The sequence below is a fragment of the Scomber japonicus genome, chromosome 19 (assembly GCF_027409825.1).
Source record: "Scomber japonicus isolate fScoJap1 chromosome 19, fScoJap1.pri, whole genome shotgun sequence".
Taxonomy (NCBI): Eukaryota; Metazoa; Chordata; class Actinopteri; order Scombriformes; family Scombridae; genus Scomber; species Scomber japonicus.
In genome coordinates this window covers 17,891,474-17,910,440 of record NC_070596.1, presented here as the reverse complement: position 1 = coordinate 17,910,440, position 18,967 = coordinate 17,891,474, and the positions used below count along the sequence as shown (strand labels likewise).

Here is an 18,967-nt window from a genome sequence, read left to right as displayed (position 1 = left end):
AAATAGAATAAAAACAATATTTAAAATTAAGTTTTAAAAAAACAACAGTACTTGAGTAAAGTACTTTCCACCACTGGCTGTAAACCATTTAAAATCGCAGCACAGATTACTGGGCGTGCAATTAATGGTAGAATTAATTCAGGTGGTAAACATGTGGTTGTTTACATGCCCGTAAACCCTGTAAACAAACCCCTGGAGCCCCTGCACGATGAGTCTACGTGGCACACAGTGGTTGCAGCTCCATGTAGGGGGGCTCTGACTCTGTAGGCAGATCGCGGGGCATTGTGGGGCGGAGGCGGCCTTTCTCTGGCGTCCAGGCGGTCGGGAAATCTTCAAGTAAATAACGATAACAGGGGGAGGAACTGCCTGAGCCGAGCCTGCGAGGAAAAAAATCCAACACATCGACACTGTGTTGCGCCGAGCCTCAGCTAATAAAGACAAACATCTTAATATTACAGAAACATGGGGCAGGAGGATCTCATGAACACGGCCGAAGACGTGGCAGACCAGGTAACTTCAGCTTTTAGCTCGACAGTAGTGAGAGCCTTTAGCCGCCGCTAGCACGATAGCTGCTAACATAGTTGGCACTAAGAATGGACTAACCTTATTCTCCTTCCTACAGCAGTTTGCCACCTTTCTATATTGTTTTTTTAAGTCCACTGTTGCTCGCTAGTGTCCTCTAATTTACTCGAGATAAATAGTTGAGATGTCTAGTGCTGTCATGTGTCTCCCGATGGGTTTAGATAGCGTTGTTTAATTCACACCGACAACCTGACATCTGCTTGGCAACTTAGCCGACGTTTAGACGCATGGATTTGAATGACTGCTTCATTAAATGACAGTGAAATTAACGTTATCGTGTCGTCTTGGGTTTATAACAATATCTCAGCCAGACAGAGTCAGCCAGCAGTTGTGAAATCAACCAGCTTAGCTACCAAGTTATTGGCTAACACCAGTTTAGTCATACGCTGCATTAGCGCCTAATCGCTAGGTGTTGCTGATGGTGTAAGGTGGCTGAGTTTACAGAAGTTGGAGAGGCGTTTAGTTATTGTAATCTGAGCGTCTGCATGTGGCCTTAAGAATCAGAAATCTTGATTTTTTTTTATTTTTTTTTCTGTGTGTGTGTGTGTGTGTGTGTGTGTGTGTGTTTGTGTGTGCGCGCGCTGCACTAGTGTAATCACAGGCAATGTACTGGTCTATAAAATCGGATTTAAGATGTGCCTGTAACTTATGTTGGTGTGAAGACTGTGATAACCTATAGATCAGGGTTTTTTTTCTGGTCTGCACTGAAAAGTTATTGCAGGCTCATGAGAGGCATCTTCACTGTACTGTACTGTAGTGTAGTGCTGGGTGCTATTTTCATGGCCTTGTGTTTTTGCAGGACAAAATGTTAGCAGTAACCTTTAAAAGCTACTGTCAGTTCAGACATCAAGTCATGGAGGCAGGTCTGTATGTTTATGGCAGTAGTGTTGACTGAACTCAGTCCACTTTCCTAATTAAATTACATCTAATTGATTTATACTCTGCCATCACATGCTACCTACTTGTGATATTCATTGTAAAAAATGACATGAAAAGGGAAACTTGTTTGGTTAAGAAAAAAAACTTCTCTGCAGATCCATTTTGAGGACACATTTCTCTTGAATGAGTCCCTCAGCTAACATGTTACCAACATGTTACTCTACAGAGTAGTCTATTTCTAGGCTATCGGAGCAACCTCAGACTTGTTCTGATTGGCTCTCAGTTTGTCCATTCATGCATCACACTGCAGTGATAGTGGGAGTTGGTGGACACGGATAGGCTGCCGAGGTCTGACAGTGCTGATGTGGACTGCTCAGTAGGCGGGACAGGGGGCAGGTCGCTGCTCCTCTACTGGGTCACTCTAGTATCCCAGGATCTGATGATCATGAATCATGTCAGTGAGAATCTCATAGGGCAGTTTCATTTTTCGTTTTAGCTTTCAAAGTACTTTTACTCACAACAATACAAAATGTAATTGGAGACTGTGAGGCACAGCCTTGTTTCCTATCTTGAAAGTTGTAGACCACATAATGAACTTTTTCTCAGCTAATGGTACACCTTGTTCTTTTTTGAAGTCATGTTGTTCTGTTCAGTTCCAGCTTAAATGATAGTATGAAGTATATGTTTTGTAGGTTTTGATTAATAAGCCAAAGCAAATGTGTGTGATATGGGAAGTGATCTTTCATGCTTATACAATTGGAAAATGTTAGATTTTTTAAAAAACATTTTATGAAGCAAAGTTTTATATGAATAATTTAAAGTTAGAGTCAGTGATTCTGGAGAAAGATTGTTGCTATTAGAGCAAAACACCCAAACACATACCCTTCACACTCCTTCAGAAGTTCTGCCTCCCAAATTCATGGACACACATTGCCAAGTCAACAAGCAAATGAGAAATATGACAGAATCCAGAGCAATGCGTCAGTTGTGGAGTCACTTCTGTTTCTCTCACATATTATTACAAGCAGAAAAAATATTTAATCTCATATGAGCACAACAGCCCGTCCGCCCTCTGCGGCCTCCTTGGTTCTCACTCAATCTACGTTCAGTGTCTCTGTCCACAGAAGTAGTTGTCTGTTAGCTTAGAGGACAGAGGCTGGAAAAGCTGTATTCACCAGGCTGATTGACAACAGAACTATACTGGATCAAAATAGTTTGCCTATCGGCTCCACAGGAAGAAATCAACAGTTTGTATTTATTGATTTGTTGTTTTTATTTACCCACCCACCCAAACGGGTGAGGGGAATCTGTCTGCAGTGAAACAGGCGAGCTTATAGACAGACTGGAAGCCTTTATCAATCATTGCAAATACAGTTAATAAGTTCAACACTCATATACAGTAGGATCTTTGTGTGATTTTAAACAGCTGCCTCCTCAGATTATGCCTCACTAAATGTGACAGAAATAGACATTGCGAGGAAAAAAGCAAGAGGGTATTTTTCCTCTCAAAGTGTGGATTGATACATTTGTTAAAATGGAACTGTGTTGGTTTTTGAGACACACAAGTGACAAAGCGTTTTTTGAAGACGAGACTTTAGTGTCATCATAGAGAGGCGCTCTGATAACTTCCCCCTGTCCTGTGTATGAGCACTGATTGGCTGGAATAGTCTTGTATGACTCGGTCCAAGCCTCTTTCCCATGTAGAGAGCCAGGGCTGTGTGTGAACACTGGAACAGAGCGCTAACGGGCTGTCAGTCAATTTGTCAAAACGTGTATTGACGTGTCTTTCTCCACAATCACTGACTCCACCTTTTATGGTAATGTTTTAATGTTATGTCATGTAAGAGACTGCCTGACTAGTCCAAAAAGAGAAGAAAACAAACGTATATTTTTTACTTCTAAAGCAGTAAAAACTGGATCCACAAGAAGCAGCTTTCACTACTGATTCACACTATTCAGCAACAAAACTTCTTAAGCCTACCTAACCCAAAGCAGCAATCTGCCCTAAATGACTACTCTTTCAACATTCACGTAGCATGACAGTTGTAGTCAAATGGCTAGTGAGTTTATTCCCACCCCTATAATTAACAGTGTAAATAATAATTAGGAGCAGAAGCCCTGAAGAGTACTTTCACTATTCAGACTATGACACTTGTCTGACTGGTAGCAGGTCAGGAAGCGTTGTTTGTGTTTTTTAAGAGGAAGCCTTTTGGGGCCTCTGTTGAAATTATACGTCGTGTTACTGCTCAGTGACCCAGATATGAAGAACTGTGGACGATTTGCTGTGTTTAGAAACCTCAGTGCGCAATACTCAAACACCACATCCTTTTGATCATTCTATGCATTTCAAGTTGTCCTGTTTTCTTGTCAGTCATGTGACCTCTATCATCCCCCTCTGTTGCACAGTTCCTGCGGGTAACCAAACAGTACCTGCCCCACCTGGCACGTCTTTGTCTCATCAGCACCTTCCTGGAAGATGGCATCCGTATGTGGTTCCAGTGGAATGAGCAGAGAGACTACATTGAGGCTACCTGGAGCTGCGGCTACTTCCTGGCTACGTGCTTTGTGCTACTTAACCTCATAGGACAGTTGGGTGAGTGAATTGGAGACAACGCAGGTCACGTTAAGGTCCGGATGTGAGATCAATAAACTCAGATTGTACTGATTGTTTGCATCAGTCTGAAACCTATATTGATGCATGATCCAGAGGAAATGGGGTAAAAGCATCAAAAGTTTAAAAGTGTGCCCGATGCATTTCAGAATGACTTTGCAGCTAGATGTGCAACAAATATAAGCACAGTTCTGGGATTTAATCCGTCTTGCTGATGAATTCAGAGGAGACTGACTAGGCTTGTTGAAGGAAGGCATCAGGCAGTTCACATGAACACAGATTAGTTTACAACAGGTGTGAAAATGCATCCCTGAGCCCCTTGAACTTTGGAGCAGATGGACTATAAGGGCAGAAGTTTGCACACTGCACAGTGATGAAGGCATCAATGCTGAAACATCCTGCTTCCCCATGCTTAAAACAGAAACTAGATTTACTGCACATACATGCTCACTTCCTCACAAATCTGTTAAACTTCACTGCTAGTAACAAACCACAGCTGTATTGACTTTTTTCTCTTTTTTTATGGTGCTTTTTATTCTCTGCAACAGCAAGATAGTTTTCATTCCTATCATGAAAAAACAGAACAGTAGTCACCAAAGCTAGACAGGTGAAGCCAGACTTTATAGTATATGCAATAGAAAATAAAGAAAAAGGAAAAGTCTTAAATAGTCCTGAAACTGTAAACTAATCTACTTCCCTGAAAGAACACAGAGTATGTCGACAAGTATGCAAACAATAGACAATAGTAGTATTTTCATAACTCATTACTTAAGTGTTTGACAGCCATGACTTCCTCTGTTAAAATACCTTTGCTTTGCTGTGTGTCCTAACAGGTGGTTGTGTCCTCATCCTCAGTAGAAATTTTGTACAGTATGCCTGCTTTGGATTATTTGGCATCATAGCGCTACAGGTGAGAATTATGACATTATAACTCTTTTAAATGTAAATTTGCAACAATCTGTTATTGTTTCTAATCCAGAGCATCTTGGTTTTTTTTTCCATCAGACTGTCGCCTACAGCATTTTATGGGACCTCAAATTTTTGATGAGGTAGGTGTCACACAGTGCAGTTCAAAGTACAATAACTTCAGTAATTTTAGAAGTTAGAAGCAGAATATTGGTATATAAATACTAATATTCAAACTGACAGGTGGTTTCTGGTGTTACGTTTTGAATTTCACTGCGTATTATAAATTAGTACTACCGTCATACATTTAACAGAATGTATTGCTTTTGCTGCTCAACTAGAACTTTTAATATGCTTGCTTAGGCAGGAAATGAGAAATCTCCTCACTTTTCATTACTGTAGTCACTGTGGACCCATGATTTATTATCATAGACAGCCCAGATGAGCCATCGAACGTTAAATAGAGGGCAACATTGGAGTTTCTCTGTGTCTGCATTCTGTGTACTTTTTAATTGAAGGGTTGTTGGCATTAACTCAAACCGTAGGGCATCAGTTGTGTAATCAACAAGTTGGCAAACAAAACAAAAAACCCCAAAAGAAGCAGTATTGTGATTGCTACTTGTCATGTTATGTAATTCTGTAGACTAATAAATCAATAGGTATAAGTAATAAAGAACAAGTTATTTCACCCCTCTTAAACAGACTCATTTCAGTCAATCATGACCAGCTAATAACAATTTGGCAGCTGAGATCAGCCTCGGAAATCCTGATTGCACGGTGTGCAATGCATACTACTGCAGACATTTTTCTGCTAGGCTGACTGAAGGTCTGACATGCTGTGTCCATAAATAACCTTCCCCCTCTCTTCTCCTGTCTCAGAAACCTTGCCCTCGGAGGTGGTCTGCTGCTGCTGCTGGCTGAGTCTCGTTCAGAAGGGAAGAGCATGTTTGCTGGAGTCCCTTCTATGGGAGAGAGTTCGCCAAAGCAGTACATGCAACTGGGCGGTCGAGTACTGCTGGTGCTCATGTTCATGACCCTGCTACACTTTGACTCCAGCTTCTTCTCTGTGAGTACTGAGAGCACCAATCACTGCTACGTTCTGCAACATACAAATTCATTTCTTATGCCGTCACATTAGTATGGATGCAGACTAAATCTAGAGTAGCAAGATTTTGCAAAGAGGAATTAGATGTAGACTTGTTTATCAGGACTGTTTCCACACAGTTTGGCCCATTATCATTGCTACAGCATATGTAAAGCTCAACATCAAACTGTTAAACAGCATGGGAGCATTTGTGTCTTGTGTCTTGTTTCTTTTAAGCACTTAAAGACCATGCAGGTGGTTTAGCACATTTTAGCCACTGGAATACACATCAAATATATTGAACATTACTGTCGAGCCATATCTGGGTTTAAGTTTAAGGAATTTCATTAGATTTTGAGTCATCTGCTGAAAAGCATCACATTCAAAAGCTATAATGTCAGACACCTAAATCCAGATGGAGCAAACTTATAGTGGAAAAACAGTGTGTGTGTTTCTTTCATTACAAAAAGTTGCCTTTTACTAACAGACTTGTAAGTTCCACACATTGTGTCTAAACAGAAAGTGTTTTAACTGTTTTTCAGTTGACAATTTTACATTGGTCTGACAGAAAAGGCGCACTTTTATTTTAATAAATATTGTTCTTTAAACAGTTCATATAACCACAACCTGAAGCATATTTTTAGGCTTCAAGTCTATTTTTCTCCATTTTACACATGCAACTCACTGATTGTGTACTGGGCACTCAGCACTTCTAAAATGTGTGTGACCTACACGCATCACTCTCACTACCTGTACCAATGTAGTGTACACAACATTTGGACCTGATCAAACAAAAAGTTAAAGGAATCAATCATATATACAAGTCGTCCCATATTTTATCTTATTGTTTTATTTCCCACTGTAGCCAGATTCAGGCTGGGTATGTTAAGAAAATACAGATATTTTGGCCTGAATTTCATATGTTTGGGGTCAACGTCCATCTTTTGGGAAGATGACATAAATAAAATATTCTTAATAAATAAAATATTTAGTTTCTTTCAATGGAGGGGTCTGCATCAAAAGTTTCCCCAAGCAACAACACAGAGTTTGATGCTGTTTTGGAAGAGTGCTGCATAAAGACTCCCAAACACGAATGATGATTGATTTCTGAATGATGGTGTTATTTTTGGCCTGGTGGGGGTTCTTGTTGGTCTGGCAGCTTGCCAGGACTAAACAGTTAGAAGGGAAACACTAGATAGCATACTACACTAAAACCAATGTCTGTCTGTTAGATAGGAAATCATTTTTAAATACCCTCTAACAGACATCCTGAATACATTGGGGTTGACTCACTAAAACACAGAATGAAACATGCAAAACAACAGCAAAATTCCTTTTTTTTAAATTTCTCTTTTCACTTGGTCTTAATTTTGAAGCACTGTGGAAATCATTTCTGATTCCTGCCATACCAGTTTACTCATATTTCTAGAGGTTTAATCTATATTTAACAGTGCAACCCATTATTTTCTTCAGATTGGGTTATCTTATCTAAACCTTTCACTTTAACTTTTGCATTCATCTTTAGATCTTGCAGAACATGGTGGGGACCGCTCTCATCATCCTGGTGGCCATCGGCTTCAAAACCAAGCTAGCGGCATTGACCCTCGTCGTCTGGCTTCTGGCTATCAATGTCTACTTCAACGCTTTCTGGACCATCCCCGCCTACAAGCCCATGCACGACTTCCTCAAGTACGACTTCTTCCAGACCACTTCTGTCATCGGCGGCCTGCTGTTGGTGGTGGCACTTGGGCCTGGCGGAGTGTCCATGGACGAGAAAAAGAAAGAGTGGTAGGCAAAAGGGGGTTAAGATGAGAGGATTGCACAGCATCACTGACTTCCCCCACCCCCACCGACTGGGACACAAAGACCCTCCCTCTCCTCCAGCTCAACCCACCTGGGTGCACAGTGTTTTTTTGTTTATCTAGCTTATTTTTTATTTGGCCAAATCCGTAAACACCTCACACAATGGACTTTTTATTTTTTAATTTTCTTCCCAATCGCTGTTTTTGTTTTTTAGTTGAACATGGTAATGCCAGATTTTTTCTAAACCCTTCTTGTATGTCTGTATTTTTTTTCTCATGACAGCAAGAATTAAAAACGGCCCATGTATTTCAAAGTACAAGGTAAACCATTAATGGCTGATCAGTGGATTTGTTTTGTCTGAAGAAATAATGAAAGAAATGTGTTGTTTTATGGGTGTCTTGCCATAGGTTGTCAAAGATACATTTTTCATATTTCCTGATTTAAAACTGACAAAGCGGAGAGAAGGAGCGCAGCAGTTTGGGTTCCCCCGTGGAAGCTGATCTTTTTCTTCCTTTGGATCTTGGAGCATCTGAGATTTCCTGAGAACTTGGGCACTTATTTGGCAGCAACCCGCCTTGGCTCCCCCAGGTTTCACCTCCCCTCCATTCTCCTTTTTTTTTTTTTTCAATTTTTTTGACTCTGAGACTCCAACCCTTTCCATACATCCGTACACCTTCAATTTCAGCTGACTATCAACTCTTAGTTTATGGGGAGTCGATTCTGGGGCGGGGTGTGTGTACATTGTATACTAAGTGGTGGATTGCAGTCGTACTTGATTGAAAGTTGCAACACGGTTGTTAGCTCCAGGACTTGTTATTGGGCACTTTGTTCTGTATGTCTTTGGCAAATGCCTAACTAGTGAACTGTATTGATCGGGGATAATAGGGGGGGGGGGGGTGCTCAACGTTTGTGAAACACCATATTCTGCGACCTAGAAAAGCAAAGAGGACTAAGCAGAGGCACTAGCCACCTGGACTCTGTCTTTGCTCAGTGTTTTTTGCCCTGTGTAAGAAAATTAAAAAAAATATTCAGTGTATTGATTTTCAGAAGTTTATATTGTATTTTTGATCATTTGTTTTTTTGATTTTGGAAGTTAATGGCGAAGAAATAAACATTCAAAAATATAAAGTCACTGTGTCGGTCAAGGTCTTAAGGTTGCGTGACATCGGCAGCCCAGATAGTAAAATTAATGTAAATGATCCAACAATGAGGCACACAGTAGAGTGTGCACATGCAGTATAGTACAGGCTTTGTGAGGGCCTGTTGGATATGACGACTTCTCACAATGAAAAGTTAAGAATCATTGTTTTGCCATAAAGAATGAAGCTCTGTTAGTCATACTCACTGTAGGTGTTGGAATCAGCCTCCACTGACAACACTTTGTTTTAAGATCAGAGACTTTGAGGAAATGCTGTCCTCTAATGGACTTCTGTGGTAGCATTTTATCACATTCTGCCACGTTGGTGAAACACACTAACACACTACATAAGAACAACATCTTAGGATGTTTGTGTCACATTGCAGTGGGGTTTTTATTGCTACGATGGCAGAACGACATTTATTTCTGTGTGTTGTTTGAAGTGGTAACTGCTGAAAACAATAAAACAAAACCTAACTATATAGCAAACTTTATGGAAGATGTCATTATAATGATATAGAATTTATAAGAACAGAAGAAGACCAGTGTTTTATAGAAACCTGAGCACTCCTGTCTTTTCAAATAAAATCAAACCCTTATGGAGACTTTACATATCTGCTTTGGATTTAGGCAAGAACCCTAAATCTCTAAAGGGCTTTAAGTAAAGTTATGTGAAACTTGCGTGTCTATACGTGATAAGTCATGGTCATTGTCATTATCAACATATGTGTCTGTTGTTTACATAGAATAACATAATTTAATGGCAGTTAGTCACCATGTTTGATAACAGTGACCAAAACGGTATTCTAATAAGAGTTCTTGCAACTGTGGCATTAGCAATACAGCCAAATATTGAATCAAGTTACAGCATTGATAATTGATTGGTTAAAATCAAAGTTAGATAAACATCCAGCAAGCAACTGCCCCCAAACCCATGTTTTTTTTCTGTTGTTTTTTGCTAATTTGATGAATTCAAAGTTGTTAATGGAATTTGCACCAATAAACAATATTAGTTAAGATGGGTACTGCATTGTAAGTTGATGTGGGACTCTCTTTTAGAAGACCCCTGTGTCTATGAAGACCTTATTTTTCAATTGTGTTGACATGGTGCATATTTCTAAATGAAGTTGTATTTAACCAAATTACCACAACTTCACTGACACAGAAAACCCAGGACCTGGTAGTACCTTAGCAGAACTTATTGGCAAATAATAAGACTTCCAGCCTTTAAAATACTTATGGGACTCACAAGAGAGTGTCAGAAGTGTAGAGGAGGCTGAAATATTTCGACTTTTAATTCTCTAGTACGAGTCCGCCTCCAAAAATGCAGGATCCTACAATTTCCATGACACCACCCCATATCATTTAGCATTAGACCCTTCACCTCCTAAATGTCTATTTGTTTCAAACTTCACACCTCCAGTTTCTAATACAGGCTTTCTGTAAAAATGATTGAAAAAAAGGATTAGGCAATTTTTTATATTTTTCTTATTTTTAGCAAATCATGTGCAGCACCAAACCAGCAATGAACTGATCTTACTTAAAAATATTGTGTGTGTATCCAAAGTGATATTGTATTCTGTGTGGTAGATCTCTGTTGTTGTCCAAAAACAATTTAAAAAATGTCAATGAGCCACATCATGGCGCTGAGTGATGTTCCTTCAGCCCAAAGGCAATAATTACCATACCATTTCTAAAGAATTTCAGAGATTGTGGTATCTAGCACAAGCCTGTGCATTTGCAGAGGTGTTTGCCGTACAAGGAATTGCTCTCCTCAGACTAAAAATATCATCACCATTATTGTGTTTGGAGTCGTTCCTGAACACATTTCCGGTAACCTACTGGGCTGTAGGAACACGTCATAAAATAGTCATTAAAATGTTAGGTTGGAAAGAGTTTGAAAATGGACCACCAGCTGCATTTCAAAAAGGAAAACAAAACTGAGGTGTTTCTCCATCATATCTCTACCTGCATAGACACCGAGAGAAAGTGGTCTAGAGTGATTCAGTAAGGGTCAGTCGTCTGTGGTAATATGAAGCGGTTGGTCCCCGAGCGCAGTTCAACCTGTCTGTCATTGACAAACGTGTCATTGGAGCTTCCGTCATGATCATGCCAAGGTGATTCCCAGTTTGAAACACCTCACACTGTTGACAGAAAACCAGGGATTACATTAAATGACCCCAAAGTTTCAACATCACACCTGTGTGAGTTGAATATTGGAATAAGATTGGCTTTCAAATGAGTTGTGTCACAAAACATGCTCATAGGCCCTCCCCTTAAAATCAGATTTTTAATGAGCCAAGAAATTTCCGACTTTTCATCAGATGAATGTGAAAACAGCCTTCTAGTGACAAACACTTTAATCTTTAAGTTTAAAGCTCAAGCCAAAATAATCAAGTTCCTCCTTTTTTTCAAAATTTGATAAACTCCATTCAGAGGAACTTAAGACACTACAGGCATTTTCACTATCTGAATAGTAGCCTACTTCACATGATGGCTAAACTAAAGTTGTCTTTAATGAAAACTTGATAGGAGGGGTCCAACAGCAAACGTACCCATAGCCCCCGGTTAAAGGTTCTAAAATGTTTTCATAAATAGTTCAGCTGAGGTTCAGAAACGCTCAAAAAGCATATTTGAGTTTTTTTTTTTTTTTAAAGTAGATAATCAGGACATTTCCTGGACAGTGGACACGTTATCCAGTCATGGCACCAACTTTATTTTAGCATTATTTCATGTCTCTATGAATGAACTGCTGGAGCAACAGAGAGTTCAGTATTACATGGCCCTGGCAGGAGCTAACTTCATAGCTTAAAAACAGGCTCCAGACTTCTCAAAACAAGGTAGTTATGGTTATTCTGAAACTCCTCACAAAATCTCACCTCAACTCTTATCATTTTGAGAGCCTTGGGAGGTTGAAAGCAAAGGAAACAGTCTCTCAGATCAAGTTGTGCACATAAAATTGTGCATGTTTCTGCCCTAGTTGAGGGATATTCACAGCTATTCCACTAGGGGCAGTTCCACTCACTTTGGTTTAAGAACAACTTTTTTGTTGTAAATCTGTGAAATAGACTGCCATAAATCGTGAGCAGTTTAGGAAGTTTCAATCTGGCACTTACGAATTGGCTCCCAGGTTATTTATTGTAGGATATGATGCCTGATTATACAGTGTCCTTCTATACTTAATACTTTAATGTAGCTTATTTATTTTAATTATTATGGACAGACACAGACTGTATATAATCATCTGAAGGAGCTGTGAAGTAATGTTGATATATTGATGATTTATCTCAGATGTAGAGTTTTTAATTACCTTTATTAACTGAGTGGGGCCTGGCATAGTCCAATGAAACACTTAGGGAATGATTGATGTTGTTAATAGAGTTTTAAAAAAATTAAAAAAACTTGCTGAGTGTATTATATCATTGTCTTGGTTAATGTACTGCATCATTCTTGCTTTGTCATATGCACTGTCTTGACCCCTCCCCTGCACAACCCTATCCTCAAAGGGGCCACTATGGAAATAAGCCTCTGGGCTTTCTTGTGTTATCCTGACTTGTCCTTTTATACAAGCACTCAATGTCATGGCAGAACTGGGTTTTTGTTAATGAAATTGTCAAATAAAATCAATCAATTAATAAGCTTACCTAGAATGGAGATTATAGACTAATTCCTTGAAGGTGTCACAGTTTAACGTTTATAAAACAATTATGAAATTAAGAACTTTAATAAAACAATAATAAAACTTGAACTTGGCCACAGTATTTGCAGGAATATTTCATCCTTTTAACCAGGAAGCATGATATTTTCACTCTCAGCAATGTGAAGTTCATGCTTGTCCTTTCCTCATGCAGACACATAGATGTGATCGTATACAACAGAACAAAAAGGTTAAATGCTAATTTAACATGCCAAAATGAAACTCCCCAACTTCCAGTGCTGCGGATAGCGCTTCTCTCTCGTTCCAATAGGCTACACTTAATGTCATTCTTGCAAGTCACTGTTTAATTTAGTTGTGTGCATAGCAAACTTTCATAGGTTACTGAATAGAAAATAATTACAACATGCAATAGCACAACCTGCTGTCATAACAGTACACAGGCTGAGAGATGCCTTCTTGTCAGACTAGTATACCAGAGTAATGACTTCTCTAAAAGGTTCATTTAGATTTAACCCTTTGGTTAATATACTTTTTGCAACTCAGACATTGAAACTATAGAACTTTTTTTTTTTCTCGTGTAGATTAACTAGAACCTTTTGGGAGGCTTTTCATTAATGGTCAAAGTACTTTGCTTTTAGTATATGAAAATATAAAATTTTGTCTCCAGTTGGAGGATAAGAAAATAGATTTTGGGAATAATAATTTAATAATGTTGCCAAATATTTCCTATACAAATGTCGTTTTTTATGTTGTTGTTGTTGTTTTTTACTATTCCTATATTTGACACATCTATATGAAATAACAGCTTATTAAAACATATATAAAATGTTGAAAAATTAAAAAAGCATGAATGAATAGGCTATCCCTGTTCCTTGATTCCTGAATGCAAGTGCAATCTTCTGAATATGACATGTGCCTTTTTGATTTTTATTTTGAAATTTTAAAAAACAACAACTTCTCAGACTAAGAAAACAGTCCACTGATGACGGACTTTATTCTTTGCGTTGGAGGGGCCATCCGCCTTTTTGTGGCCCCTCTTTTACCCACTACTCTGCAAATCTCAGAGCAGGATAGACCATAGACTGTAAAAAGAATGGACGTAGCACCCGTGACGTCACCCACTGGTTTTGGGGAGTCTGTTTTGTGCCTCTACTATGGGCATGTGGAAATAAATTTGATTTTATTTCTGGCAAAGTTGTATATCCATAAGAGTAAATTTAATAACAAAGAACCTTGTTTTGTTGTTTTTCAGAAAGAAATTGAGCATTATTTTAAGTTACTTGATAATTTGACTAATCAAAAGGCTATTAACGCTAAATATCTGTACCTATTACAACATTTTTATTTAATGTAACTACCCCTGGCTCATCCGTTATCTTATGTCTTTCTTGTATACTGTTCATTGTATACTGTATGTATGCTTTTTTTTACAATAAAAATAAAAAATATGGGAATGTGGACTGCGCCATCTTGGATTTTAGTGGGCGTGTAATTTCCATATTTGCAGGAGAGGCGATTGTCACTACCCGATGTGAGTCGCCTACCCGATGTGAGTCTGACATGCGATAACTCTACGGGTCAGCCGGGGTCAGCCGGCCGAGATCCCGCTCACTGAACTCGAATTAACCGCGCCGAACTGAGCTAGCCTGAGGCTAATCAGCTAGGCTAGGCTAACAAGCAGCTACTGGCAGCAGCTACACGGCAGTCCAGCCTCCAGCACAGCGACCTACTCGACCGCAGGTAACATTAAGTTCTTTATAAAAAATATATAAAACCCGCAGCTCTTGAAATAATGATTAATGTCTTATTGAGATTATACTACATAAAAAATACAGTTAAATAAGTCCGCTGGGGACCAAAACTCATCTTAACCAGAGACTTTGTCTTAACCCTCAGATCCTGTTAGAAATGACTAACGTCCTCCTGTTAGGGACATTTTTTGTACCTTGTTTTCAAACACACACTATGATAAAGTTAAAATAGGTATTACAATACATGTATATATATATATATTGTTGCTTAGGGTTAGGTGTCTTCTAATGAATGATGTGTAACTTTATCAATATTTTTCCCTTTCATGGCCTGTTTTAGTGAGGGACCGCTAATATCCGTAATAAAACATGTTGAAAAACTGCAATAAAATAAAAAATAATTTTGTTTCCTCCAACTATTATGAGAACAGTCATATGTCTGCCTTTGAACAGGGCCAACATTGATTTGTTTGCTTACAGTTCGCTGGAGCATTTTTTTAAATTTTATATGGCCATGTACCATACAGTTTTTTGTGACATGTCGGCGAAAAGGCATGATCACGTGTCTTTCTGTGTAAAAACATGACATCATAATACACATAAGGCTAGAGAAGAGTTAAAAGACCATCATACTTTTTACTGGACCTCAATCGACCAAGGGAAAGTGGTAAAATCTGATATTTTAGATCGGAGTTTTGAAAAAGCGCCAAATCTCGCAGCCGTCTCCCTCACATATTTTACCCGGGTGGCGACGCACCATTGTCGGGGAGCGCTCTCGGAGTGTCCGCTATCTGTTTCTCCAGAGCTGGAGCTTCTGGGACTGGTTCTCGTTTTACAGATTTTTTTTACGGCAAATTTTGATAAAATGTTAAATCTGGTGCAAATCAGAGACAAAATCACTTCCAGTATCATCATCCCGATGAAATCCCTCAGCTCGATCCCCCCCAGCGCGCCCCAGTTGCGGCTGAAATCAGTATCACCAGTACAATACAGAGCACACATTCTCTGAATTAGAAGCTTGCTTTTTGCAGTGTGGCATTAATTAGGCTATTCATTTATTCATTGAAGTTACTCTTGACACTGTATATAAGCATTATTAAATGAAAGATAATACAGAACATTATGTATATTCTATATTATATCCCGCATTAAACGGACTGAGAGCACAAAAAAGCTAACATTAGCTGCTCTGGTCATCTGTCTGTATCAACAGAGACCATGAGTCAGCAATAAAGTCATTATAAGCTTGTCAATAAGTGCCAAAATCCAGGTAAACTATATTTTATACAGTCTATGGGTAAAATAGTACTATGGTTTACTCACCGAAAAAACTGCAACACAGAATCCTTTGTCGGTCGGTTAGTACAATCAACAGCACAACACGCCATATTGCCAGAAAAAAAATACCCGAAAATAGGCAAACAAACACGGACCCGCAGCGCCTGTCAACTGCTGGATGTCGCCGCGGACCTCTGGGTGTAGCCTAGCCTAGCCCAGCATAGAGCTAACTGCCGGTAACTGTCTGTGAACCTGTCACTCAACGTAACCACGCCCTAATGTATGCCAGAATTTTAAGCGTAAATGACACTCAAACGGTTGTGGTACAAAAAAATCCCCCCCGCCCCACCCACACACACACACAGTGTTCACTGAGGTGGAAACTATCGGTAACGACCAAAATAGTAAAAGGGACCAGGCTTTAAATATGTTTTTTTAAGCTGTAAAGTCGGCTATTTTAATATGGGGCTCAATGGGAAATTGCTCCCTTCTGGTGCCAGCCCCCAGAGGCCGCGGGGGGGACTGCAGCTTTTTGAACTAACTTTTTTCACTCGGAGAACCCACAACTCCCCCCTTGGGATAGACTAACCCATCACGTCATCACGTAACCTAGAGACGGGGTCATTTCTAAGGTCAAGCTGACAGTGAAAGTTCATTTCTCTAGTGTAAGCTATTTTCACGTTGCAGTGTTTTGCTTAGATTGTATATAACATATGAGCGAAGAAATGTGCTATATAATTTTCTTTATTCAAAAAAGAGATTTGAAGTTTTGATATTGAATTTAAAAACAAACTATGTATTTAAAAAATAAATAATTGTTTTATTTTGAATGAATTATAAATTATTTTATATTTATTATTTTCATTTTAAATCTCTTTTTTTCGAATGAGGACAACTAATGACCCAGATTTGGCACCTAACACTATGAGGGGGATAAATGTGTCCCCACTGGAGTTAAAAATAACTCCGCAGAGGCAGGGATATATAGGTTAGACCAGAGGAGGGAAATCCACACCATAGCCCCGGCAAATCGCACCCTATGTATTATATTAAATCATGTGAGCTAGAAAATAGTCCTATTTTTATATCGGATGTCTTTATTGATTCTAATTGGGGCTATAGGATATATGCAAGCTAATAACCAAGCCTCTTTGTTTTTAATTCTATCAACACAGAAGTCATATCAGTATTAGATAATTGATAACAGCAGTTGCATCAAACAGGTAGACTTGTGTAAAGTGGGTGTTATGGATGACGTAATGAGAGTTGGAGCAGTCAGACCCCCGCTGCTGTCCACCACTCTTTGCTCCGCACCGATCGACACACAGCGACACGCTTCCAGATAACTCCTCTCTTTTATATTCCCACATTATTAAGAAAACCACTTTCGTAAGTACAACTTATCTCCGCGTTTCTATGTTTCAACTGCATGTTTTTATCCGTCAGATGTGAGTTTAGACGCTACATAGCAACGGGTTGTCGCCATGGTTCGTGGCGCGCATGTGTGTGTTTTGCTGCTTTGTTGATGAATATGGATAAGTAATACATTTGCACCCACTGCAACTTGTTAAGGATGTAGATTTGCAACATTTAATATCAAGATGTTGCTAGATTGACCCTAGAAATACTTTTACCACTCTAACACATGTAGTCGCTTCAACTGCCTGTAATGTTAATGGTCGGAGCTCTGCAGAGTTGCCAGGTTTGTGTGTTTTATGCACATACAAAAATCGGGGGATACTTGACCTGATGATATGGCAACCCTCAACTTCAAGCTGTGGATATTGATGACTAGCAGCAGCTATATGAAGCAGTTGGTATTTATAGTTTAAACAACCCAAACAGAACTAAAACCATGGTAATCTGATATTATATTTAATTTCAGAGTCTACGTGTTGTTAGCTAATTTGTGATTGTTGCTGTTTAATTGAAAAAAGTTATTCATGTTGGTGAAACTTCCTCCCAAAAGCAAATTAAGACATATGGTCCTTTTTAAAGAAGAAATCAAAGTCTTAGAATTAGTAAATGAATGGTCTGTAATCAATTCAAACATTAATCTTTTAAATTAGTGGGAGAAATATTTACTATTTAATGCCATCTGTCTCCTTCTCCATGAGTGGATCAAGAGCAGAGTCATTATTGCAAATGTGTCATTAAGAAATGAACGTTATTAATAAGCTAAAATATGAAAACCCTGTCAACAGCAGCCTTGAGCAGCACAGAGACACACAGGTGAGCCGCGGCATATCAGGTGATTTTTGATGTCATAGTGAAATATCTAGCCCTAAGTTCAGCAGTTGAATGAAAGTAATAATACATGACAATGCAAATTTTGCTATTCGAGATGATTTGAAGGTTTGAGCATAACAGTGGCTCTAGCATAAAACTCTTGAGTTGTGTCACCCAAATCCACAAACTTAAAGGACAGGATCTCAGATGAGGTTTGAACACCTTACAGCAGTGAGTTACAGAGCAGCACATTACCTACAGGTTTCTATAAATGTATCATGTGACAGTGTATGATGTTATTTGTCCACATTCATTTTGTTCTCAGATTTATAGTTAAGTTGTCTATCAATGAAATAAAATGTAAAAATCAGAGAAGAAAATCACAATTCAATTCCAGTTTCAGGCAAGTCAGCAAATCAACTGTGCAGACACAGTTCAGTACAGTAAAGTAAGCGTTTTGCAGAGTCAGGCTCTTTATGTGTGTATGTGTGCACACATCTGTCTGTGAAAGACAAAAGAGTGATAGAGAGCCAGTACACGTACACAATTATTTTGGCCATCTGACAAAAAATATCCCTACAAAAGTTAAAACCAAACCTCATCAGAGTTGTTGTGTGCATGCTGGGAGGTATCACCGCTGTCCATAGGTGAGTAAAAAAAAAAAAAAAAAGACCACATATTTAAAACTAGTTTCCTGGACATAGAAATAAACATAAAAGCCCAAAATGAAATTATTATTGCTGATTTCTTCAGTGCTTCAAAGTGAGTGTCATGTGAGACTATCTGAAAAATTGCCAACAAAATGTAATTTTACTGTCAAGAGAGATATCTATGTGTGTTAGGTTGGCAATATTTATTCAAATGTACTATAGCTACATTTAAAAAAACAAGAAAGAAAAAGAAAACAGTGTGCAACCTCATTTTTAAGCATGTTTATGATACTACATTCTTCTGACTTGACAGGATGTGCTCCCCCTCTATGAAGCACTTTTATTGCTTTGGTTGTCTCACCCTCAGGGGAGTTTGTTTAGACCACTGCAACTCATGA

The 18,967-nt window shown here is 38.9% G+C and overlaps 1 protein-coding gene across 1 annotated transcript; it reads left to right on the top strand.

Annotated features, from left to right (window-relative positions):
- Positions 1-255: 255 nt before the first annotated feature.
- Positions 256-8,993, top strand: surf4 (surfeit 4). Its single transcript, XM_053339769.1, has 6 exons — positions 256-510; positions 3,868-4,054; positions 4,906-4,982; positions 5,078-5,121; positions 5,858-6,044; positions 7,588-8,993. Exons 1-6 carry the CDS (start codon positions 463-465, stop codon positions 7,852-7,854), a joined length of 810 nt encoding a protein of 269 aa, XP_053195744.1. The 5' UTR covers positions 256-462; the 3' UTR covers positions 7,855-8,993.
- The last annotated feature ends 9,974 nt before the right edge of the window (positions 8,994-18,967 follow it).